This window comes from Globicephala melas, chromosome 2 (assembly GCF_963455315.2).
Source record: "Globicephala melas chromosome 2, mGloMel1.2, whole genome shotgun sequence".
Lineage (NCBI taxonomy): Eukaryota > Metazoa > Chordata > Mammalia > Artiodactyla > Delphinidae > Globicephala > Globicephala melas.
The window spans coordinates 12,741,259-12,766,411 of NC_083315.2; the positions used below are offsets into that span (position 1 = coordinate 12,741,259).

The 25,153-nt window shown below is 44.6% G+C and overlaps 1 protein-coding gene across 3 annotated transcripts in view; it reads left to right on the forward strand.

Annotated features, from left to right (window-relative positions):
• Positions 1-25,153, forward strand: part of PIP4K2A (phosphatidylinositol-5-phosphate 4-kinase type 2 alpha) — a 335,262-nt gene that overhangs the window by 252,259 nt on the left and 57,850 nt on the right. For all 3 annotated transcript variants that reach the window (XR_009560777.2, XM_060292946.1, XM_030837149.3), the window contains 3 exons: positions 10,224-10,321; positions 11,550-11,646; positions 24,887-25,039. Coding sequence is in view for 2 of the 3 variants with exons in the window: in XM_030837149.3 (XP_030693009.1) it covers positions 10,224-10,321; positions 11,550-11,646; positions 24,887-25,039 (348 nt within the window). In the remaining variant the exon portion in view is untranslated. The remainder of the gene's footprint in view (positions 1-10,223; positions 10,322-11,549; positions 11,647-24,886; positions 25,040-25,153) is intronic.

Genomic DNA, 25,153 nt, shown 5'->3' on the forward strand with positions numbered 1-25,153 from the left:
CTCAGACTTATTCAAGATGATAGCTCATTAAGGTGAATTAGAGACAAGGATATATTTTAGTTTGTGTGATGTCAAAGTAATAGGCTACAGGAGAGAATTATCCAGGCCTTTCAATGATCAGGCAGCGCTGTAGTTAATATTTTGGTAAAACTTATGAATGACTGGTGAGCCCTATATATAAAAAAATTAAATGTGCTTATAGAAAAAAAGGGGGGGCTCACGGATACACTATTGAAAAATATTGTTCACTACTTAAGAGGTTCTTTTAAGTGGTAGAGCCTGTGGTTTGTGAAGTGTTTGTGTGCAAATCATTAAATCTAGCTATTCACCTGACCAAGGGGTGTGGGGAGAGGATGGGGGGGGGGGCTGGCTGGCGCATGGAGAGAAACCCAAAGGAAACGTGAAGGCATTGTGAAGGAAAGGCATTGTGGAAGAAATGCTGATGCAGTATCTGTCTAGTACAACTCAGTGGCAAGCTCCTCCTCGATTATAAAGGCTCGGCCGTACCAGGGGGTGCTGTAATCTGCACAGTGAGACATTAGCATTAGACTGGGGGATCGCTATGGGTCTCCGTTATTTTATTTATTTATTTGGAAAAATGAAGAATATTTAATACACAAAAAAGCACAACAGAATCAACAGGTCTTAAAAGCATTACATAGTGCAAACACCAGAAAGATACAGAGCTATTAACTTGGCGGTGCTTGTAAAAGGTTAGGCAGGAACTCATGAAAATCGCTCCTTTGCTACGGGTCTCTTTTAATTTCATCATGATTGGCTTTGACTTCTCATCTCTTTTCTTCTCAAATAACGAGGGCCAAACATTCCCTTCTTCCTGGGGAACTCTTGGTTTGTGAAGACGGAACTTGTCGAAATGTATTTAAATGAAACACTAGTCACGTCTCTCCATCTTTCAAGAGCCACATCGGGCTTCACTCCCTCCCAGAAGCCCTTCCGCACACCTGTCACAGGTCCCTGCCCTGAGTTCCTGGGACACTTACTGTCTGGACTCTAGCTTTCCTGCTCTGCTGCTTTGTCCTTCACACTGTGTATGTGCTGCCCCATCAACTACAGTGGGAAACTCTTTGTGGTCGGGGATGAGTGTTTTGTACTGACTTTCCATTTCTGAGTGATTATCCTAGAATTAATTCCATTGCTCTCTCCGTGACACTTTGTGTCATCTTTCTGGCACACCCAACTAGCAAAAACCTCAGACCCAAAGAAGCCCAATCATCCTCTATCAGCAGCTTCTTCCTGCGGCCCGGCTCTGGGGAATGCCACTGCACGGGTTCGCCTGGTGCCCTGCACACTAACCGTCACCGCGAACGGACTCCCAGCTCTGCCCCAAAACCCAGCCACATTTCTGTCTTCAGACTTGTTCTCCCACATCCTGCAATCACTTTTTCAGCTTCTCTGTGTTCTCTCTAAGCCCCCGCACCGCTCGGCCTGCCTCTCACCCTCAGCAGGTCGTCATGGCTCTCCTTCCCAGAGAAAAGAGGAGCCCGTGGAGGGAACCCCGTCTCCCCTGGGGCAGGTTCTGCCACGCTGCACAGCCCCTGTCCCCTTTCCCTCTTCTTGATGGAGGGACTGACTGCCTCCCCAAAGCCATTCCCTTCAGGCAGGCTGGGAGTCCGGAGCCCACACCTCCCCAAGAAGGAATATCCCGTCTTTAGACTCAGCCCCTTCCTCCATCCCTCACCCCTCCGCATCTCTCTCCTTCCAGACTTCTGAAAACCTAGCCAGATCCGGGTCTGCCTTCTCCCACCTCCCCCTGCTCTCCTCAGCGTTCCCCAGCCTGGTTTCCTTGGCTGTCCTCCATCAGAGCCCCCAGCCCAAGGGCCCCAAATGCTTCCAACTGCCATGTTACAATCACCGTCCCACTCCGCTTCTCAGAAGCATTCGCCACTGTTCGTCCCCTTCTGTTCTCGACTCGCTCGCTCCTTGCTGCCCACGAGCTGACCCTGCTTTCACTCCCTCCCTTGCAGGCAGTTCTTCCTGTTCGCCTTCGCCGCCCCCGTGGATAACCTGTGTCTTACACACAACGTGCCTGTTTTCCTCTCTCCCACCCCACTCCTCGTCTCCCCTGGGAATGTCAGAGCCACAAGTCCACCTGCCTGCCTGACACACATAAGGTGTCTCAAGAGCACATCAAATTTCACAAGTTCAAAACTGGACTCTTCCCTTGAAGTGCGCTCTCTCGACAGATGCACTACGCTGTCCTGTCCCACAAGCCCGTGTTTAGACCCGTGCTGTATCGCCAGAACCTTCTCCCTTCCCCTCCGCCCCGTGCGTCCTCTCTTGGAGCGCTCCTGTGGCCTCTTACAGCCCTTTTAGGCGGTTCAGCGCCATCCCGTCTCGTGCGCCTGGATTCCTGCACTCCTAACACATTAAGCTGCCGTCTCTCCAGTTAACTGAACCCCCCACACACAACCCCACCACAGGGCCTTTTCATCTGCGACCCTGCTTCCTGGAACCCCTGTCCCCTCCCCCTCGTGCTCCAGGCTGGCCCCTCCTTCACCTCCATCCCCGCCCTGGGCCACGCCTCCGTCCCGCTTGCTCATAGCCCGATGACCTCCTTCCTCCTGACACTAGTCATTGTTGGAACTTTACATTTGTGCACTTCTTCAGCTAACATGTGGGCCCCTCTGGACTGTGGACTGGGTGAACACTGGTCTCTGCACGGCGCCCAGCAGAGCGGATGCTCACATAACAAGGCTGGGTATGGAACACATATCGATGAGGGAAATTCACAGATCACACATTCCATTTGGGCTGGAAGGTTTTCATGTTTTTAGAACAAAACATTTTTCAGAGCAGGATCTCCAAAGTTCCTCTTTCCCTGCTGGCTTTCTAAGGAAGATACTGTTGTTACCAACACAGATCGCAGCAGCACAAGAGTGGAATGGATGGATTTCCATGTTCCTGCTGCCAGGTGGGGTTTTGCTTTCTCAGAAATCACTGGAAGCACAGATGCGACAGGAATCACTTATTATGTTCTCTCCAACTTTCTTCTGTATAATTTGGTGAAAGCAACATGAAGTTGTCTGCTCCTTCACTTTTCCTTGTCACCCTGTAAATTTCCTTTGTTTTTATTTATTCTCTTCTATTTCCCATACGATATTGAGAAATGGATTTAATTGCCATCCAGCTTCATTCTAACTGTGCTTGTCACAAGTCTTGGTTTCCAGGTCTTATTCTCTCTCTCTCTCTCTTTTTTTCCCCAAACTTTGATATTCCAGTGCTAGCATAAAGAGATATAGATTTTAATTTTTTACAAATATACTCTGAGAATTAGTTAATATTATAAGATACATGAGTAAACTGAATGGGAGAGATTATATGATTTTAAATCAGTCTAGTGGAAGTTTCATACATTTTTATGGGCCATAACACAGAGGAGATTTTAATAATATAGTATAGAATGGGCTAAAAGTGATGTCTGATTAAGTTATTGCCATAATTTGATAGGAACAGAATTGTAATTTGGCTTTGTACAAATGCAGTTGATATAGCGTTATCCCAAGAAAGCTATTTGCTTGGGAAGGTTATAGAGATCATCAGTTTATACGGGCTGAGGATTAACTGGTGATTGTAATGAAGGTCGTTTGAGGTGAATATAAAGTGGTTATATGTTATAATCCAGTACAATGCATTTAGGGGATTATTCTGATTATCTTATTCTATAATTAGATTATGTCATTTGCTCTTTTAAACATCTGCTGCTGTTTATAGCTGTGGTCCCCAAACAGTGCCCTGGGGCACTGCAGCAAATTCACAAGGAGTACGGAGGGAGATTTTAAAATTTCAAGGGAAACAGGGCGCTCTCTACATCTGTGAGACACCATGCAAACTGCTGGTTTGAGGGAGTTCACAATTTCAACTTTGTACTACTTCCTGTAGCACAGTGATAATCTTTAGGAAGCTGGAATCTCAACGGTTATATGAAAAAAAAGCAAATACCACATGAAAGTCAACGTGGATCCAGAAATGAGGGTGGTGGTATCCAATCTGAAAATCTGTGCAGTGCTCAACATAATTCTATACTAATTATTATAAGTAGTAAATATTGTATGAATATATATTTTATAACTGTAGCTGATAGTTTGCATGTATTTTTTTTGTCATAGGGTTTTTAAAGAAGTATTAAATTTTTAGACCAGTCAATTCTTTAACATGATTCAAAAATCAAAAAGCGTAAAGAGAAACACGGTGAGAAGTCTCCCCCATCTCGGTCGATGGCAGCTCCATCTTCTAATTGTTCAGACCAAAGCCTGTGAGTGGGCCTGAGCTTCTGTCGTTCTGACACCCCTGCTCAGAGCTCCAGGAAATCATGTCTCTACTTTCCGAAAATATCCACAATCTGACTCCCCGTCTCTAACTACACTGCTGTCGTCCTGGTCAAAACAGGGTATTACGGGACTTCCCCGGCGGTCCAGCGGTTAAGACTCCGTGCTTCCACTGCAGGGGGTGTGGGTTCAATCCCTGGTCGGGGAAGTAAGATCCCACAGGCCACAAGCCGCGGCCAAAAGAAACCCAAAAACCAAAACAAACAGGCTATTACTACACTTGCGTGTAACTAGTCTCCCTATTTCTATGCCTGTGCCCACCACCCCGTCATCTTTCTAAGCCCTAAGTTCACTGATATCATCTCTTTATCACCCAGAAGCTGCAAGAGCTCCCTTATCTCTCAGAGTAAAAGCGAGTCTTTCTAGTGACCCGGAAGGCCCTATAGGAACCCCTTGCCTTTACCGCTGATCTCAGCTCTTACTGTTTCTGCCCTCACATAATCTGCTCCGGCCACACTGGTCTCCTTGTCCCAAGCATACCAGGCATGTCCCTACCCGAGGGCCTTTGCACTGCAATGTTAAATCTCATCTCCTCCAAACTCTGGCCTACTTGAATCCACCCTGTTTTAAATACTTCAGTGACTCTCACCTGTGCCCTGATGCATGCTCCCTAGCTCTTTTGTCCTGCTCTTTTTCCTTTTTCCATAGCCTTTTAACATAGTAGATAATTTACTTCTAACACAGTAATTTACTAAGTTTATTGTTTTATCTTCTGGCTCTTCCCACTAAAACAGAAGCTCCAGAGGGCAGGCATCTTAATCTGTTTTGTTCCACAGTGTATCCCAATCATCTGGAAGAATGCTTGGCCATAATATAATAGGTATGCAACATATTGGCTTCAATTCTCTATCTTTCTTAATTTTGTGTCTGTTTAAACTGTCAATAAAAGCACATTCAAATGTTCCTCTATAATGATGGATCGCCCGTTTTCCCTGAGGTCCTAACAATTTTTGCTCTATACTTTTCAGGCTAATTAGGTGCTTATAAAATATGAATCCTATCTTCCTGGCTAATTGAACCTTTTATCATTGTGCACAGACCTTCTTTATCCTTAGTGATGCTTTTGTCTTCAAGTTATTAGTTTATTTGATACTAATAAAAGTAGGCTAGCTTTTCAGTAATTTTTAGTACTATTTAATATATTTTTTCTGTCCCTTAGCTTTTGATGTATTTGAGTTCTTATGTTTTAGGTGTGTCTCATGCACATACCTTATAGTTTTTAATTCATTATGACAGTCTTTATGTTTAACTGCTAGCCTATTTATGCCTATTGTGATTAGGTATATATCCAGATTTATTTATATCACTAACTTTCTATTTGTCCCACTTTTGTTGTGCAAATTTTTATCTCTTGCTTGCATTTTCTTTTTTTATTTTTAAAATTTATTTACTTATTATTTATTTTTGGCTGTGTTGGGTCTTCGTTGCTGTGCACAGGCTTTCTCTAGTTGCAGCGAGCGGGGGCTACTCTCTGTTGCGGTGTGCGGGCCTCTCACTGCAGCGGCTTCTCTTGTTGTGGAGCATGGGCTCTAGGGCGCAGGCTTTAGTAGTTGTGGCACATGGGCTCAGTAGTTGTGGCTCACGGGCTCTAGAGTGCAAGCTCAGTAATTGTGGTGAACGGGCTGAGTTGCTCCACGGCATGTGGGATCTTCCCGGACCAGGGCTTGAACCTGTGTCCCCTGCACTGGCAGGTGGATTCTTAACCACTGCGCCACTAGGGAAGCCCCACGTTTCTTTTTTTTTTAATTGAGTTTTGTTTTCTTATTCTGTTTTTCCCCTTCTACTAGTTTGGAAGTTATCTACTGTGTTTCTTATTCTTTTAATGTTTGCCCTTGAATTTGTAGCATAATACTTAAAGTCTGCAGTTAATATCTTACCTCTCCTCCTGAACAATACCATGAGCATTATAACCGTGGCCATCTACTTTCCAACTCATACTCTGTTGCTATTCAGTGTGTATTTCTGTCCTTTTTAATCTCATAAATTTGGCATTATTACTTTATATAGATGATGTTTACTTACATTTGTCCTCATATTTACCAGTTTATTTACTTACTAATTCTTTTTGTTATCTCAGACCTTCCACCCACAATGTTTACCTTCTTTCTGAAGTATATCTTTAATAGAGTCTAAATAATGTGCTTCTAAAGCTTGTAAGTTCCTCTAGGGAGGTGTGTTGTAGATAAGTTCTCAGTTAAAAGCCTTTATTTTGCTCTCATTTTTTTGAAACATAGTTTTTTAAAAAATTTTTATTGGAATATAGTTGATTTACAATGTTATGTTAGTTTCAGGTGTACAGCAAAGTGAATCTGTTATACATATACATACACCTACTCTTTTTAAGATTCTTTCCCCATATAGGCCATTACAGAGTACTGAGTAGAGTTCCCTGTGCTATACAGTAGGTCCTTATTAGTTATCTAATTTTTGTTTGTTTGTTTGTTTTTGCGGTATGCGGGCTTCTCACTGTTGTGGCCTCTCCCGTTGCGGAGCACAGGCTCCGGACGCGCAGGCTCAGCGGCCATGGCTCACGGGCCCAGCCACTCCGCGGCAGGTGGGATCTTCCCAGACCGGGGCACGAACCCGTGTCCCCTGCATTGGCAGGTGGACTCTCAACCACTGTGCCACCAGGGAAGCCCCTAGTTATCTATTTTATATATAGTAGTGTGTATATGTCAATCCCAATCTTCCAATATACTGAAAGATAGTTTTAATGGGTTTGTCCCACATGTGTTTTTTTCCAATATCCTGAAGCAGTAAGTCAGTTCTGACACTGTCTTCCTGGAGATCGAATCAGACCCCACAGGTTATTAGCCCAGTCCCACAAGACTGCCCCTTCCACGACTTCAGTTACCACTCACAAGTCCAGGTTGTTACGTGTGCTTCTGAGCAACTGGCTGCAAATCAGAGGTTCCCACAGTCCCCTCCTCCAGTTCCATTATTTTGCTAAGCGGCTCACAGAACTCTGAAAAACATTTATATATGTTTACCAGTTTATTATTATTATATGTTTAAACATTTGTTTAAACATTTTATATGTTTAAACATTTATATATGTTTACCAGTTTATTATTTATATATGTTTACCAGTTTATTATTATTAGTATCAAATAAACTAATAACTTTAAGACAAAAGCATTACTAAGGATAAAGAAGGTCTGTGCACAATGATAAAAGGTTCAATTAGCCAGGAAGATAGGATTCATATTTTATAAGCACCTAATTAGCCTGAAAGTACAGAGCAAAAATTGTTAGGACCTCAGGGAAAATGGGCGATCCATCATTATAGAGGAACATTTGAATGTGCTTTTATTGACAGTTTAAACAGACACAAAATTAAGAAAGATACAGATTTTTAAACAACATAAACATAAAGGATACCGATGCAGAGGTACATAGGTCCCGAGTGCAGGAGCTTCTGTCCCCATGGAACTGGAGTGCACCACCCTCCTGGCGTATGGATGTGTTCACCAACCCAGAAGCTCTCCAACTCTTATTGTTCAAAAGTTTACACAGAACTTCATCTCCAGCATCTCCCCTTCCCCTTCCCTGAGGTCAGTGGGTAGGGCTGAAAGTTCCAACCATCCAGTCACTTGGTCTTTCTGGTGACCAGCCCCCTCCTGAGGCCATCTAGGGGTCTGAACCTAAGTCACCTCATTAGCATGAATTCAGGTATGCCCCGAAAGGGCTTCTGGTGAACGACAGAAGATACTCCCGTCACTTAGGAAGTTGCAAGGGTTTTAGGAGATTTGTGCCAGAAACCCAGACAGTGATCAAAATATATTTCTTCTTATACCACAGTATACAATTTTATGTTGACAGTAATCTTCCACTCTGAGGATATCCTTCTACTGTCTGTGGGCGTCCAGTTTTGCTGTTGGGAAGTGAGCTGTCAGTCTGATAGTCATCTCTTTGTTGTGTTGTGTCTTTTCTCCCTGACCACTTTTCTTCTCTCGGCTTTTGGTATCCTTTAGTCTAGCTGCAGTGTCTCTAGGTGTGGGTTTCTTCTGTGTACATTGGGTATTATGCATGTACAGATTTATAAAGTCATGAAAAATTCTCAACCATTACATCTTCAGATATTATCTCTTCCCCATATTCTGTATTGCTCTCTTCCTCTAAGATTCCATTTAAACCCACTCCACTCCTCGTCTTAACCATCCTCTCATATATTACGTTTCCATTCTTTCTGTCTGTGGTATTCTAGGTGGTTTTCTCAGATCTACCCTCTGGTATACCAGTTATCCAATCTGCTGCGTAAATACTAGGTCAGAGGCTTTTTGTTTTGTTTTCAAGTCAACAGTTATAGTTTCCATTTTGTAAAATTTTTATTTGATTCTTTTTCAAGTCTGACTGGTCATTTTGAAAGTCTCATAGTTTACTCATTTTTGCTAGTCCATCTCTTACTCTCTTCATACGTTTTATTCATAGTTTTTATCTTCTGTTCTGTATCTGATTGTCCTACTAGCTGAAGCCTTGAAAATAACATCAGTCTTTGTTGCTGTTGACTCCACTCTTGTTGTCTTTGTGAACTCATATTTGGTTGAACTTAATCTGTGGGAATCCTGGAGGTCTGTGTTAAGGGTGTTTTCTTCCAGGCACCCTTTACATTTACTTCCACTGGGTTTTGGGACCACTTTCACTTCCTTCAGGGGTCCTAGTTTAATGTTGAAGTCTTGGGTTGAGCTCCGCAGTTACGCTTTGACCCAAAGTGTGAAATTGGCATCTATCTTCAGAGAAACCCCTCCTTTCACACTTACCTGATGGTCACCACATGCCCTTTGGATGATTAAACTCACTTTAGGGGAAGGAAGGTCTTGAAAATTTCCTTCTGCTTTCTGTGAACCCAGCAGTGGGTTAACAACTCTGCTCCATCAAGAAACTCATTTTGTTTGTTTTTGTAACTGAGAACGCTTCCAAGTATCTCACATTTACTGGAAGTATAAACCTTTAAAGTGGTTTTTATTACTAGCAACCAGGGAGTTATCACTTGGGAGCTAAATGCAAAAATAATTAACCAAGAGAAGGTTCAACTTTTTCAAAGTCAGGTGTCAAAAGCCGTCCCTGTCCCTGCCATTCACTGGAATGTAAACCGAAATGGATTTAACCTTTTGTTCTCTGTAACCACATAAAGATGTGTCTTTGTCTTGACCCCTGGCCAACCCATCTCCCTCTCATCCAATTGCAGGGCCACATGCTTCCTTCCTTTCCTTCATGAAGGTTCCTCTTCTGGTAAATTCATGCCCTATCCCAATACTTATTTTTAAATTACTTCCCACAAGAAAGGTAAAGACCACATGAATGGCAGTGTTCCTTTTTAGTACCCCAAAGTGTGAAGAAATAGTCTTATTGATTAATTCAACAAATATTTATATCAGAAATTAAAAAGCCCTTTCTCAGAGAATTTTTTTATTTGTTTTTGTTTTTTTTGTTGTTGTTTTTGTTTTTGTGTTTTTGGATTTTTTGTTTGAGAGAATATTTTCTTTACAGAGGGAAATTGACCTGGACATGGGATCAAAGGAGCTCTGGGTCAAGGCTCTGGAGGGGCAGTGGGAGGGTGGACGGGGAGAAGCAGGGACAGCTGGCCCTGAGTGTTCACCCTCCAGAACCCCTCCCTTGCCCCTGCCATCCGGGGGGCCAGCGGCAGACAGGGCTGAGCCGGGGAGTTGCAGCCGATGTGTGCTTGGGCGCAGTGGTGACGGCTGATGAAAAGAGTGGGGAAGGCATCAGAAGAGATGATTTGGGGCAGGAACAGGGAGGAATGTGGGCCAGGAAATACAAGCATCCAGGAGGTTTTCTTGGTAAATTACATGTTTAAGTCAAGCACTTCCCACCTAGATACTTACAACCTGTGCCATTTATTTTATATTTTTCTAGATCAATGAACTGAGCCATGTTCAAATCCCTGTTATGTTGATGCCAGATGACTTCAAGGCCTATTCAAAGATAAAGGTGGACAATCACCTTTTTAACAAGTAAGTACAAGCACAGCCTTTTGTACAACTTACGTGGCTGCCAGGAGTGTGAATTCTAATTTCTGTGAATTTCTATAATCCCATTATTTTTCAATGGGTGAGAGTGAAGTTTTGCTGATAAAGTTTATCCTGTGATAAACATAACCATCTGTCATTTTCAGAGAAGCAGCAGCAGGCCCTCTTGGGTAATATCTTTTTGCATACGGCATATTGTTCTCTATGCATATCTTATATGTTAAAAGTGATGTTCTCATTACTGTTTAAATGTTTGAAGCTGTACATTGCTTGGATTCTTTTTTTTTTTGGGCAGCTATGGACCTCAGCTGTCTTACACAAAACTCTCCTGATGATTCCTTTATGAACAGAAATGACTACTTCCTAAAACAATAAAGAATGAAGGTGCATTTTTATAAAACATAATTGGATGCCATGTTGGGCATTGAGACTATTTCTCCCTCTTTTGAATGTCATTTTAGACATCATTATGGACCACCTTCTGTGGCAGGCAGTCCATTGAGAGCCAGACATACACCGATGTATAAGAAACAGTCCTGCCCTCGGGGGTTCACAGTCAGGCGGGTGGTTGAAAATGGACACATATACAAATTACCATCACTTTAGTGTGTGGAGTACCACAGTGGGGGCACAGGGTGTGTGTGTGTGTGTGTGTGCGCGCGTGTGAACACAAAGGGGGAAGCAATTCTGAATGAGTGGGATGAGCCCCAGAGAAATCCCTCCCATGTGAAGATCAATTGTGAAATTCCTTAATGGGGCCATTGTTCTAATGTGAAGCTGATGTGTTAATTATTCTCATAATGCCCTTTAAAGGTTGACCTTTTGAAGGGATCTTTTCTATGTGAATATAGAATGTGGTATGTATATAAAAGATAAAACAGGTCGATCTAGGAGTGAGAGTCAGTCTTGTTTTGTAAGATTTCATCAGCAGGCAACCCAGGACCAGTGTGGGAGCCCTGTTTGTGGCTCTCTGTGCTGCCCCTCCCGGCCTCGCCAAGCTCTTTGCTTTTCCTTCACCGTTTCCCCTGCGTGTCTGTCCCTTCTGTCCCCCGGACCCTACTGTGGGTTCTGGTTGGCCCCTTGAAACCCACCTGTGCCTTCTGTGGGTCGGGAACCCCAAGTGCTTCTTTGGCTGCAGGAGAGCATGATGGTGGCAGATTCAAGTCTGGTTCACTGTTTGTACGTCTGAACTTTATTCCACAACCTGTTTCAGAGAAAACATGCCGAGCCACTTCAAGTTTAAGGAATACTGCCCGATGGTTTTCCGTAACCTGCGGGAGAGGTTTGGAATCGATGATCAGGATTTCCAGGTGAGTTGCTTTCGTAACATTCGTTTCACATGGGTTTCATCGGTGCCTTTTACGCTGTAAAATGGGATTCACATTTTTGTCATGACAAGTAATTAGATAAGAGTAATTTTCATTTTGTATGAGAATTTTTCAGTGTTCTTTCTGAAATAAAGGGTTCTTTCAGTTAGGGACCACTATACAATATGATTTCAGTAGTCCGCAGAAGAAATTATTCTTTGGGAAGGGAGCAAGCCTGTGAGTTTTATATAATATTCTCACTTACAGATGAAAGTATTCTGCCCGCAGAGCTTCCTTTTGATTTTCTGCCCTCAAACGGGTTGGCAAGCCCCTAGGGCTGTGTATGTGTGTTGAATTCACATTTCCTTTATTTGCAGAGGCCACTTAGGAATCTTAGAAATTTGTTTTCGTTCTTGCTGATTTGCCGAATTGGCCCACCCTGGCCCTCCCCGCGGTATTTTGTCAGAGACCCCCTTAGAACCCTGCAGTGCCCAGCGGCCTAGTGACTGCAGCACTGCTGTCACCACCAGGAGCCTGCCAGTCCCAGGGACACTTCTGTGCAGCACCGTCTCCTGCTCTTGGGACCCACCATGTAAAGATGTGCCCTGTTGCTTTTCTCCCCATGTTTGCCCAGTTCTCAATTTCAACTTTTAAAATCGCTGTCAGATCTGGTCATTTCTGGTCATTTCTCCTGAGAACGGACCAGGCATCAGTTACCTGATTTTCACAGAGCTGGCCAGATTCGTAAAAGCCAAGGATGTTTTTAAGAGCAGAAATCTAAGTCAGGAGATACAAGGGCTGCTTTCTGGTCTTTTATGGCAGGCCGTTTATTTTACTCTAAGAGTAAAATAAATAAGAGTACTGACTTATTTTAAATGTGGTGAACACTTTCTCTCGTTTGCCCCAAACCAGAAATCCTTTTATCTTGCATTACATGTCCTGTTGCTGCCCCGGGTGACCTTACAAGGTGAATACTGGCACAGCTCACCCTGTACTTTCCCTTAAAGAACAGGGCCCTAAGGCAAATCAAGCTTAGCCAGCATGCTTTCTTATAGATCTGTGGGCCTCCCTGCCCTGCCCCATTGTTGAAAGTTTCCAAGAATCTCTCACAGGCTCACTCAGGCATGAGAAGCCTTGAAGCTGCCATGTTTTGAAAAAGCAACGCTGGCCAGGCTGCCGGTGACGTTCCCTCCTCTGTGGACCTGGCCAAGGTTTCCACGGAGGTCCGGGCTCTGAGCAGAGGCTCGGGTGCGCCCCGGAGAGGGCTGAGGGGAAGTGGGTGGGGAGGGTGTGAGCGCTCGGTTTGCTTTTAAAAACTGCGATGGAGCCAGTGTTCAGGTGTGGGCTTCATGTGTAAGAGAGAAAGAACTTCGATCACACTTGGACTTGAATTTACTGCTGCAAAAGCCAAGTCACCTTTAAAGAATAAATTTTGGAATTGTAAAAAAGCCTCGTATAAAATAAAAAGGAATCATTCTACATTATGTAAGAACTGTTATTACATTTCAAGAGGCCTATGAAAATAGTATGCTTTGAAAAGAATGAACAGCTGATAACTTTGACATCCTAAGAAAATCTCCTCTGACTCTGTTGCTACATTCAAGTGTGTATCTTCCTTTGTGCCCCTCCTTTTTTTTTTAATTTTAATTTTTAAAAATAAAATAGCGATACTGGCGTTTCACAGAAACTGACTTTCAGGGCCTGTGCTACAGGATCTTGTTAAATTCCTCAATTCATTACCACAGTGAAGTCCTTATATTTCTTCTGAGAACCAGCCCTGTTAAATGAGATCCAAATGGATCTATTAGATCCTTAGTTGCTGAAATACTAAGACAGGAACGGGGTTTCCCTCTCTTTTTCCCCCCTAAAAACAAAACCATGTAAGTTGATATTTAAGTAAGTGCAAATTGCTGATACAAACTTTGAAGGCAAATTAGGCGAGTGGAGGATGATTCACACGGAACTAATTGGCAAGTCTGTTAAGCTCTTAGCGTGAGAGATCAGTACAAGGGAGAACCGGTGTGAGTGTAATTAATCATTTGAACACCACTCCTTCCCTCAGCCATGCCTGGTGCTTTTGGCATTTAGATTGCTGCTTTCTCTTTGGCAACTGTATTTCTATTAAAAAATAAAAAAGTGGGTGTTTACAGTAACTTTAGTAAACCAGACATACACAGTCCCTCTGCACCCACAGATTCCACCAACTGTAGATCAAATTGCAGTTGGAATCTGCGGATGCGGAATCTGCGGATGCGGAATCTGCGGATGCGGAATCTGCGGATGCGGAATCTGCGGATACGGAATCTGCGGATACGGAGGGCCGATTGTAATGGCCCCATTTCTATGTTCCTTTCCCAATGTTTGTGCCTCTTAAAATTTTTTCAGCTGGGGCAGGGCCCCTGAGTTTAAACGGAAGATAAGATCGTACACATGGGGCTTAGCCCACCTTGTTGGCTACTTGGTTTGGAAAACGGAGGAAGTTGTGCCAACAGTGGCTCTGGCTTGGTGTGTATGGGTGCCTGCGCGCCGCAAGCCAGGGAGGCGGAGTGCAGTGCGCTTGCGGGGGCCGGCGGGGCTGTGGTCTCGGCTCTTCGGCTCACCACTGCCCGGACACTTCATTCACTGTGGCCAGAACAGGTAACAGGTATCAGTTGACACCTAGTGCCAAACTGAACTCTCTTTCTCAATCTGATTTAAAAAGTGGGATCAATGACCCGGCGTCTCATCCTCTTTGGAGGCACTGGATGGCTCAAGGGGCCCAGGCCCCTCACTGTTCCCCTTGCCTTGCTCTGTTTAATTTTCAGAAGCGCTTGCTTATTGGACAAATGACTTTTAAATCTCTGTGGCGAAAAGGAGTTCCACCGTGCGGTTCATTTAGTATTCAAACCTTCATGTTATATCAAATGGATAAATGTTCGCCACCTGCCTTGCGTGTGTGAATGCAGTTTTGCTGCACCTGAAAAAAGTCAGTATCGATCCATCTGATCAAAGTAGAACATAGTAATTAGCCAATTTAATTGACCTCCGTCAGCCAACTTAAACTTCGTGAAAGGAACTGAGAAACATCCCTGCTGTCTCCGTAAACACTTGTATCTTTCCTCTGGTTTTGATTTCTTGAAAATGTCTTTTAAAAACAACTTCTTTTTCTTGCTGTTAAAGATAAATTCAAGCAACAGTTCTAGAATACTCATTATTAACAACAGTGTCACTGAACATACATATGTAAACCTGTGTGCGTATATGTATGCATGTATGCTCAGTGCTTTCAGATTCAAAATTTTCTCCAACTTATTAGGGCTTTTTAAAATCACTTCACTGGTTTGTAATATGCACAGAGGTGAACTGTGTTCTGATCATTGTTGGGACAATGTGACTCCCCATGACCGTTCTTTTAAGATGTCTTTCAAGTTGAATGCTCCCCCAGAGGCCTCGCTGTTACGGTTGCTACAGTTCTGTTCTTCCATCTCCTCTGCCACTTTAAGCTCCGCTCCCCATAGGTGGATGATTTCACGCATGATTATCAACTCAGTGTGTGTTTATTTGCACCTACTGTGTGTAAGGCTCTGTGATAGACATCATAGGGAATGCAGAAGAGAAGAAAGGATGAAGGAATTTTTTTTAACTATTACATGACAGATTCTGTATTAGATGCTAATGACATTTACAGAAACCCAGGCATCTTGATTTTTATTGTTCTTAAAGAAAACCTGCATCCCTCTTTCCAGTCTCTCATAGTATCAGAACCTCTTATGACAGGCCTGGGAAGTCAACTAGAGGCTTCGGTTGAAGTTTCTGAGCTGCAGGAAGGATTGCCCACCAAAAACCAAAAAGTTATACAGGATGGCGATGATGCAGTTAAAGCTAAATACACCATATAATAGAAACTGAGCCCTCTGGTTCTTTGTGGAGGATAATACTAGGTTTGCTTTTCCCCTGCCGCATCTTCCGAATTAGAATCGCTCGTTATTCACATTGGATGCATTTTCTTCTTTGTATTGGTAACAGAGGATTCTAATTTTAAAATAATTAATTTTAAAAGCTAACGTTTTAGGGCTTCCCTGGTGGCGCAGTGGTTGAGAGTCCGCCTGCCGATGCAGGGGACGCGGGTTTGTGCCCCGGTCCGGGAAGATCCCACATGCCGCGGAGCGGCTGGGCCCGTGAGCCATGGCCGCTGAGCCTGCCCGTCCGGAGCCTGTGCTCCGCAGCGGGAGAGGCCACAACGGTGAGAGGCCCGCGTACCGCAAAAAAAAAAAAAAAAAGCTAACGTTTTAAACTTTTGATGTTCTTGTTTCAAGTTTAAAAATAAAATTCTCACGATGAATAGCGGACAGAAACTCCACCTGGGCTGGAAGCCAAAGGGCACCCCTCAGATTGGACGTCTCTCCTGACAGACTTTAGGGAAAACTCGCTCCCAGCCCATCAGCATCCTCAGATTTTTTTCACGTGCTTTTTCTGCTGTTTCTCAAGTGTTGAACCAATTACTGCCCCACCACAAACTGACCCCACCTGACAGCTCAGCCTTGCTGTTGGCCTGCGTTTTCCGTTCCTGAGCCCACGTTGGGTTAAGTCTCCTCGTTTTCAGCCGAGCGCTGACAATCATCCCTGCCTGGGAGCTCCTGTCCAGGGCAGATGCTGCCTGTTTGCTTATCAGGAGCCTCGGACACAGGCCTCTGGTATTTTAATCTGAGTCAAGTACCAACCTGATCTTTGTAAAGGCGATCTCACGGCGCTCAGTGACGTTCCTGCAACTTTTCTTCTTTCTCTGCTGGTCATTACTGTTCATATCTGTTTCCTTCTTTTCTGGTAAGTTGTTTCATGATTAATAAGTGTTCAATTGCACAGTGTTCTGCCCCCCTCTGCAGTGAAAGCCATTCCACGCCTGGGATCACAGCTCAGACTTTCTTTGAAATTCCCCAAGAGCATAACACAGGGCTTTAAACACAGTGGGCTTTTAATAAATCCTTGATGATGATGTTAGCACGTTGGTCTTTCCCTCCCTGATGAGGTCAGAGGACCATCTGCTCACTCAGATCCGTCAAACGCAAACCCAGGTCCAGGCTGTGGCTCCCGGCTCCTGGGCCGTGTGATTTGAGGCGTGTAATCGTAATCCTGAGTTGTCAGCAGGGCAGGTGTCAGGTCCATGAAACAGGTAGCCCGAGTTGGGAGAAAGAACATTTTCCTGCGAGTTGAGAAGCTGGTTTGCGTCTTGGATCTTCAGTGACGGATACTGTGACTTAATCTGGTCGCTTAGCCCTGGTAGGTCTCAGTTTTCTCATCTGTGAAATGAGGGAGAAGGACTCCATGCTCTCTGAGGCCCTCCCAGCTGTCACATTTCTGAATCTGTTATTAAGTCACGGCCAATAGGTCACTGACTGTCACTCAGGTTCCTGTACATGATACTGCCGTGTCTTCTTTGTAAGGTGCTGGCTTTTACACATTTGAGCATGGCAGAATTGATTGTACATGGCCTTCCTGTTGACTAAATGGAAAAACTTTCATACATTATTTTTAGCAGAAATACAAACTCATATCAAAATGGAAAAAAAAAACCCAAATGTCTGTAAGACTATATGAGTAGTTCAAGGGTATTAAATGTTCAAAATGCTTGGGTATTGAAAAAATGGATAGGGGACCGTAATGGTTGATGTTGATAGATCGTGACATTTTTATGAGAAGTATAGAAAAATTGGTGGCAAAGATGAGCTAATTAAATTGACATTTCCTCCACCCCCCTGGAGGCCCCAGTAATCCTGGACCTCCCACTGTGGAAATAAACATCTTCAATGCAGACTTTTAGAGGCTTGGAGGCGAGCACCATTAATCCCTTTCTTTGGGGAAAGGAGAATAAATTTCCAATTATAAATGTAGGAAGGCCATTCAAGAGTGAGTTTCATCTCTCATTATCTTCCTTTATTTCTCATTGAGGGCTGACATGGCACTAGAGATTCAAACACAGCTCTTGAGGTTTGAGATGTAGTGTTGTAATGCTACCCACCGGGGTTCTTGGACTCCTTAATCAACAGAAATTGATAAGAGGCCAGACGAGAAATTCAGGCAAGGCCTTACTGGGACTCATACTGCAGCACTAGGGAGCGAAAGCACGTAACAGGTGCCCATGCTCGCTCACTGAGTGGGCAAGCTGGTCCTTTAAGCGGGGTGAGGGTGGGGGTGGGATGGAGGGGGGCTTAGGGTGGTCAGCCCCTCCCCCAGGTGGTGCTGGGTGCAGGGATCGTGTGCAGGACCCTGCTTTTCTCCCGACACCTCAGAAGTGGCAGTTGTGTTTTTGGTCTTTTTGTATCTTGTTCACAATCTGCCCCGACTGCATGCAGTTGTTTTTAGTCCCTTACAGTTTCCTTGTATCTCTTGCTGGAGGAGATGCTTGTCCAGGTGCAAGCAGTGCAGCGGAGGGTCCCAGGTCCCAGCCTGTCTCTGTAGATCTGTGATGTACTTGGCTGTGGAAAACAGGAGTGGTGGACAGTGAGCTTACTTATCCAGAGGCAAGATCGTCCAGCAAAATGGACTAAATCATCCTGTTCTTACGTGCCCTGCATCTACTAGCTTTGCCCTAGCACTTTAATTTTTTTTTTTTTTTTGCGGTACGCGGGCCTCTCACCGGTGCGGCCTCTCCTGTTGCGGAGCACAGGCTCCGGACGCGCAGGCTCAGCGGCCATGGCTCACGGGCCCAGCCGCTCCGCGGCATGTGGGATCCTCCCGGACCGGGGCACGAACCCGTGTCCCCTGCATCGGCAGGCGGACTCTCAACCACTGCGCCACCAGGGAAGCCCTAGAACTTTAATTTTTGTCCAGCGGTTTATGGTATCCCCAGCTCCCCAGCAAGCCCAGCAGCATCCTCAGAAGCAGCGTGGGCTGGCTGTCACGGGTCCACCACACTGGACTGAACAGGGAGCACCCATGATGTCGCCTCGCTCGCCCAGACACGGCCCAGGGTCTACAGCCGGACCCCTCGGGGTGCGTGTGCTCCGGGGACTCGGGGGAAGAATGTTTGGACCAATCACAGCCGCCTGTGTGCTGGATGATTGTGCAATAGGAAATGTCCCGACAGGCAGATCTCTAGGACAGAAAGTGGATGAGAGGTTTCCTAGGTGGGGGGGTGGAGGGAGAATGGGAGGGACTGCTCATGGGTATAGGGTTTCTTTTTGAGGTTGATGAAAATGTTCTAAAATCCGTTGTGGTAATGGTTGTTTAATTTTGTAACCGTGCTAAAAACCATTGATTTGTATGCTTTAAATAGGTAAATGGTCTGGTGTGTGAATTGTATCTCAGTAAAGCCATTAGGGAAGAAGAATGTTTGGAGTTTCAGATTAGTTTATATTCAATAGGAGAACTTTTTCCCCCTCCACCATTGATTTTGGCTGCCTTTTTCTTGATGTAGGGGCTGATGTTAATAGTATTTCCACTTAGAACAAGTGAATTTAAGGAATTACGTAGTTTATAATATACAGCTATCAAACGTATAGGAGAGAAGGGTAGCCAATGAATAAAAGCAAGTTTGTTGCGGTTTGTGTACATTTATCATTAGATTTCCCCCAAACTAAAAGCAAATCATCGTCCATTTGCTAAGTCTCCACAAACTGAAAGCAGTAACACATTAATGAATCCTAATTAGTAGAGCGAGAAGGAAACCTAGAGACCATTAAGTCCCACTGTCTTTCCTTGCAGATAACCAGATAACAGAGTAAGGAGTGGGGGGTCTGACTGCCCTCAACTTCTCACTGCTTCTCTTTCTACCATACATGCTGAGACCTGAAAACCTGAAAAGGACAGACAGGTAGTAAAGGAGTGACTGTTGTGGGCAGACGCTATGTCAGATTTCTATTACGTCTGTATTTTCAGTGTTGAATTAAATAAGCCTTTTAAGGCTCTGCGTTGAATGGGATTGTGGATTTTGTGGTAGCCCAGTACGTTACACAAATGACTTTCCAGACCGGCATCCCAAGGTTGCTTTTCCAAACCTTCTCTCCCCTCAAGCCCTCCCACAGCCCTCCGCGGCTCACCCTCCTTGCCCTTGCCGCCACCTCAAGGTCACTAGAGGCCCGGCCGTCAGGCTCCCTGACGTTCCCTTCCCTGTACCTTCAAGTCCGTTGGCATCTTCAGCCAGCCTGCTTTCCTCCCCTCCTCGGGAAGGGGTCACCCCAGCTCTCCTGGCTACCTCCCCCGTGCTTTCTCCATCTTTTAAAGAACTGGCCTACTCTCTGCCATCCCTCCTGCCCTTCGGCTGGAGAGGATGCTGGGAGCTGAGCAGGGGCCACGGATAGAAGGGAGACCTAGTGGGGCTGGAATTTTTGACTTGAAACTTACTTGTGTAAAATGTTTTAAATTCTTTTTCAAACTGCAAGTGGTTCTTACTGAGGGCTGTGGAAAGTAAGCCGTGAAATGGAGAGTATGAGAGTGACAAGAATGTGGTTCTTGATCTTCACTGGGTACGAACCAGAGGCTTGGCCAGGGTGGACTCAAGAGCCAACTGAAGGGACTTCCCTGTCAGTCCAGTGGTTAGGACTCCTTGCTTCCACTGCAGGGGGCACGGGTTCGTTCCCTCGTCGGGGAACTAAGATCCCGCCTGCCACACTGTGCAGCCAAAGAAAGGAGCCAACAGGAAGAACCCATTCCGTAAGTCCTTCATTTTTGACTCACCAGCTCACAGAGCAGTTTGCTAATGTTGATCTGCACCTCTAAATGTCTTCCAGGTTGAAATTTGCTATTTATAATAATAGCTACCATTAAGGAGTGCTACTGTTCCAGGCACTATTATCAAAACTCTGTCTTATCTAATTTAACCCCCAGGCAAACTTTTAGTGATGGTGATTCTCGTCATTATTACCTTTCTACTAGTACGGAAACTGAGGTACAAAGAGCTTAAATAACTTGCCCAAAGTCACACAGTCTTAACGTAGAGCACCCGTGTATATGCTTATCCTGTCTTCTAGCTTCAATATCAGAGCTATTTGGAACTTGAAAGGTCATCAGACCTCTGCTTATGACAATATGAACCTGAGAGAATATGAATAAACTAAATGTAACACAAGAGATAGTTTTGATGTTCAGAACCCTTTGATGAGTGTGTACATCGTGGGCTTAGAATGTCTGCTCTTCTGATGGCTTCTAGACTAGGGTAGGCCTATTAGGATATTTCAGAAGACCAGTCAGGGGGTGGAGGCCTCTGCAAGGCCTTCCACGGATGCCGTCCCACTCAGGTCTCAAATCAAGTGGTTTCTGCCCTCTGGGCCTCTGTCTTCTCATCTGTAAATTGGGTGGTTTGGAATAATCTCCAGGGTTGCCTCCACCTGTCATGCTCTTTGATTATGACGTTTATTTACACATAAGGGGACCCTCTGGGGCTTCTGGAGGTCACTCCCCAGCTCTGTTTCTCTCAGGCCTTTCTCCTCCTGGCCTCCCAGACTTGCCCAGGCATCCTGTATGAGGCTATGGTTCACTCTTCCTCTGTGACACAACAAGGGACACTGAGGAATTTCAATATTCAGTTTCTAGATAGCAGACTGTTTTGACTACATTCCATGTGTGTCCACAACCGCCTTCCCTTAGCTCGTCCTCTCGTTCTTGCTGAAATTGTCCAAGTACATCTGGAACCTCTGATGTGTTATTTCCATGCTGCTCTAAGAACTATTGCCATCTCTCTTTAGTCCTGGCCCAGATGTCCTAAGCCATCATCATGCCCCTGCTCAGATGGTGGTTGGACTCTCTTGTGACTGGACTTCCGCTGGAAAACATCAAATCACCTTCTGAGGCCTGTGCTGCCCTGCACTTCCTAGAGCCATATCTTCGAGGAAATACATTTTTTAGAGGCATAGGAGGTCTGAGGGAGAGACCTAGTTCAGCCTGCCCCCTCCCCTGGCTTATCCTCTGTCACTTTATAGTCCCGGGAACTGAGGCTTAAAGATGCTGAATGCCGTATCCAAGGATCGGTGAGTGGAGAGAATGTTCTAGGTCCCAGACCAGCACCCTGCCTTACTCGGTACTGCCCTTACCAACACACACTCACTTCTATCTCGTCAAAGGTTACAAAAAGTCAGTGATTCTGGTATTAATTAATGGCAAAAGTTTAGCCTTGTCTTTGTAAATTGCCCCTTTTTGTTACCTCAGAGGAAGCTTTTAGGCGGGAGCCTTAGGCGTGTCACTCGGTTCCACTGTACCCCAGTTTTATTATCTTCAAGTGGAAAAATGCACCTGGCTCTTTCTATCACATAGGAGTGTTGTGGAAATAAATGAGTATGGATTTTTCCAGGCCTTAGAGTCATTCCAAGGATCACACATTTTGTGTAAAATTGCATTCACTCTTCTGATCGTCTGTTTGTCTCAGGCTTTCTTTAAATCTGATTCATATATTTTTATATTCATAGTGATTATAAAAGGTACATTCTGAATTTTGACACAGTGTGATTGTTCCTAATTTCACTGGTTATTGGAAAACAATGAGCCTTAAAAAAATTCCTCCACACATTGGAAGTAGATATTGTGGGTTGGGACTACTTATGTGATTATTGAAAAATTGAGTTAAGGCAGAATCAAGATGAGAATTTGTAAAGTTTTATATGCCAGGCCATTATGGGAGGGCCTATGGCCGTATACAAAATCTGTAATAAATAATTATCAATGTCTGAAACTGAAGGGAAAGGCAAAGAATTTGGAAGGAGATAGCATCTGTGCTAAGGAGTTTGTACATTTTTGACTCTGCCTTTCTAGCCCTTTAGTTTGTCAATCCATACGTTGCTTTGAATGTAGTATTATTAAACATTTCATTAATGAATTAATGCAGTGAATGCAGTGAACTATCATTCTTCACTGTAAAGTTTCACATTTTAATCAAACCAGAGTTGGACAGACTATAACGGGACAGGCATTCAGGCAGGTACGTTTGTAATTATAACACACTTAATACACTAGACTCTCCACACTCTGCACCAGACAAATCCCCTCGTAGCCACGATTCAGTAGACTCTTGGTTCTCACGTGTGGTCTGCAGACCCGCTGCAGCTGTATCGGCGTCTTCTGCTGCTTCAGACGCCCCATCCCACACCTGCCAGGTCAGACGCTGCATTGTCACGTGATCCCCAGGTGACTCCGTTGCTCATTAGAGTCTGAGAATCACTGACTCTGCAGCTTTCAATTCTGTTCTTTCCCACTGGTCCGTAATAGAATGTTACATTTTCATATCCAGTACGCCTAAGAAAACAGGCTATGAAACTGATGCTGCTGTAATTCTGTCCTTTGCTAAATATAATTATCCTTTACTATTCCCCCCTCCCCCCAAAAAGTTATTTTACATGTGTTGTCAGTTTTACAGAGTTTATAACCTGGTCCGCCTGTCTTTCATTAAGTTGATTGTTCCTGCTTTGATTTTTATCCCTGAAAGTAATTTGTAATCTTACAGTTCCTAGTGTTCTTGTTTTATTTGGAATAACCTTTTACAAATTAATGTTTGGGAGGAAAAAGACCCTTAAGCCAAGAGCAATGATTGCTTTTTTTGGCCAGTGTTTAAAACCCCCGAAGAGGGCATTCACTTTGATTTTCTTCCCTTTTGTTCTTAGTAGGAAGTGGTATAAAGGAGGAGTTTTATGTTTGAGGGAAAAAATCAATATAAGTAAGAATCAGACTCTTGTTGTTATAGCCATTTTCATCCTGAAAATCCTTTTCCTCCTTCACAGCCTATCTGATGAGTTTCAGCTGTCTTCATCATTTAACATGGCCAGTTCCTGCTTTTTAAAATCATTGGGAGTTACACTGATTTCCCGCCCCCTTCTCTCAGGTTTTCTAATAAGCTAAGGAAAGCAAATTCAGTTAATTGGCAGGAGCAGCTCTGCACTTGGCAGTTGTGCCCGGCTACATTCAGATCAGGATGTGCTGTCTCAGGATGTAAAGACAGCAGCCGAGGTGCCAGGGCTGGTCCTGGAGATGAGAATGCGCTCACTTCCCTCAGCCCGAGGAGGCCCTCCACAAGTTGCTGCACCACCGCAGTGTCATTAAGTCCTCATACGGCTCAGTCCTGGTGGATTTCATCTGGGAAAGAAGGAAAGGTTAGGGAGGCTTGAACATTCTAGACTGATGGGGAACTCTCACTGACAGTCATGATGCAGTGATACCACCTGCCTCTCTAAAGATATCTGTGTCCCCCTAACTAGACAGACTTTGGTTCATTGGGGCTTTCAAATGCCCACTTTGGGAGAGGAAGGTGAAGTGGGACTGTCTTTCCCTGTGAATCCCTCATACGCCGTCCAGTGGGGCTGGGCAGGGAATGGAGGTGGGTTCTCAAGGACACAGTTAGCAGAGGCGAAGACCAGGCTTCCTCAGATGCTGGGGGTTTGCTGATCCACTAGCCTGGTGACCAGTGTAAGACGGTTGGGGGAAAGCGGGACAGACTTCCTGGAGGCTCTAGGAAAACAGATTCAAACAGGGGAGTCACAGGTGAGAGCAGGGGAGACAGCAGGAGTGACAGTGAGTATGGAATGGAATGCTAGATCCTGGAGTGAAGTGATTGCAGAAGAGCGCCCACTCAGAGCCCTGCCCCATCCTCTCCAGGAGATGAATCATCCTCAAAAATGGCTGAAGTGGGGTGGAGGATGGGCCAGGTCAGAAACTTCTGGAGCTGGGTTAGAGCACACCTGCCCAGGCCAGGCCCTCCCAGGGCAGCCATGGGCCACAGCGTTTAGTAATTAAGTTGTTTACTACTTGAGTAGTTGACTAGTTGAGAACTTGGGTTCCGAGCCAGCCACACTGCAGATGGCATTCTGGCTCTTCCCCTTACTAGCTGTGTGACTTTCTCCCAACGATTATACCTCTCTGATCCCCATCTCCTCGTCTGTACAACGATGGTGAAATCACTAGTAACCATTTCATGGGAATGTTATCAGAGTTGGGAGAAGTCCTCTGTGTATAACGCTTGGCAGAATACCTGTCATACAAGGAAACACTCAGGGAAAGTAAGATGTCCTTTCATGGCTGGAACCTAATTTTATTGAGGGGGAAATCTCAGCTCTTGTCCAACTCAAAAGAACAAGGTGAACAAAGTAACTTTGATTATAATTCTAGACATTAGAATCGCTGTTTTCATTTCTGCCATTTGAGGTACAATGAATAGAAAATGTTGTCCTCCTATTTAGCAACTTCTTCCAAACACAGATGTTTTTGAAAATTTGTGGTGACAACAAATGACCTGGAAATTAGTCTTTAACCGGTTCTCTTCCCTCCTCCCCTGTCATCCCACGGGAAGAATTCCCTGACCAGGAGTGCACCCCTTCCCAACGACTCCCAAGCCCGCAGCGGAGCCCGGTTCCACACGTCCTACGACAAGAGGTACATCATCAAGACCATCACGAGTGAAGATGTGGCTGAAATGCACAACATCCTAAAGAAATACCACCAGGTAATGTTTATCTTTATGTGAAACTCTGAGAAGGTTGACATTGGTGACAAATTATCATCAAGGCCAAAGATTTAAATATATAGTTAGGACATGACTAGAACACATTTGACAGAA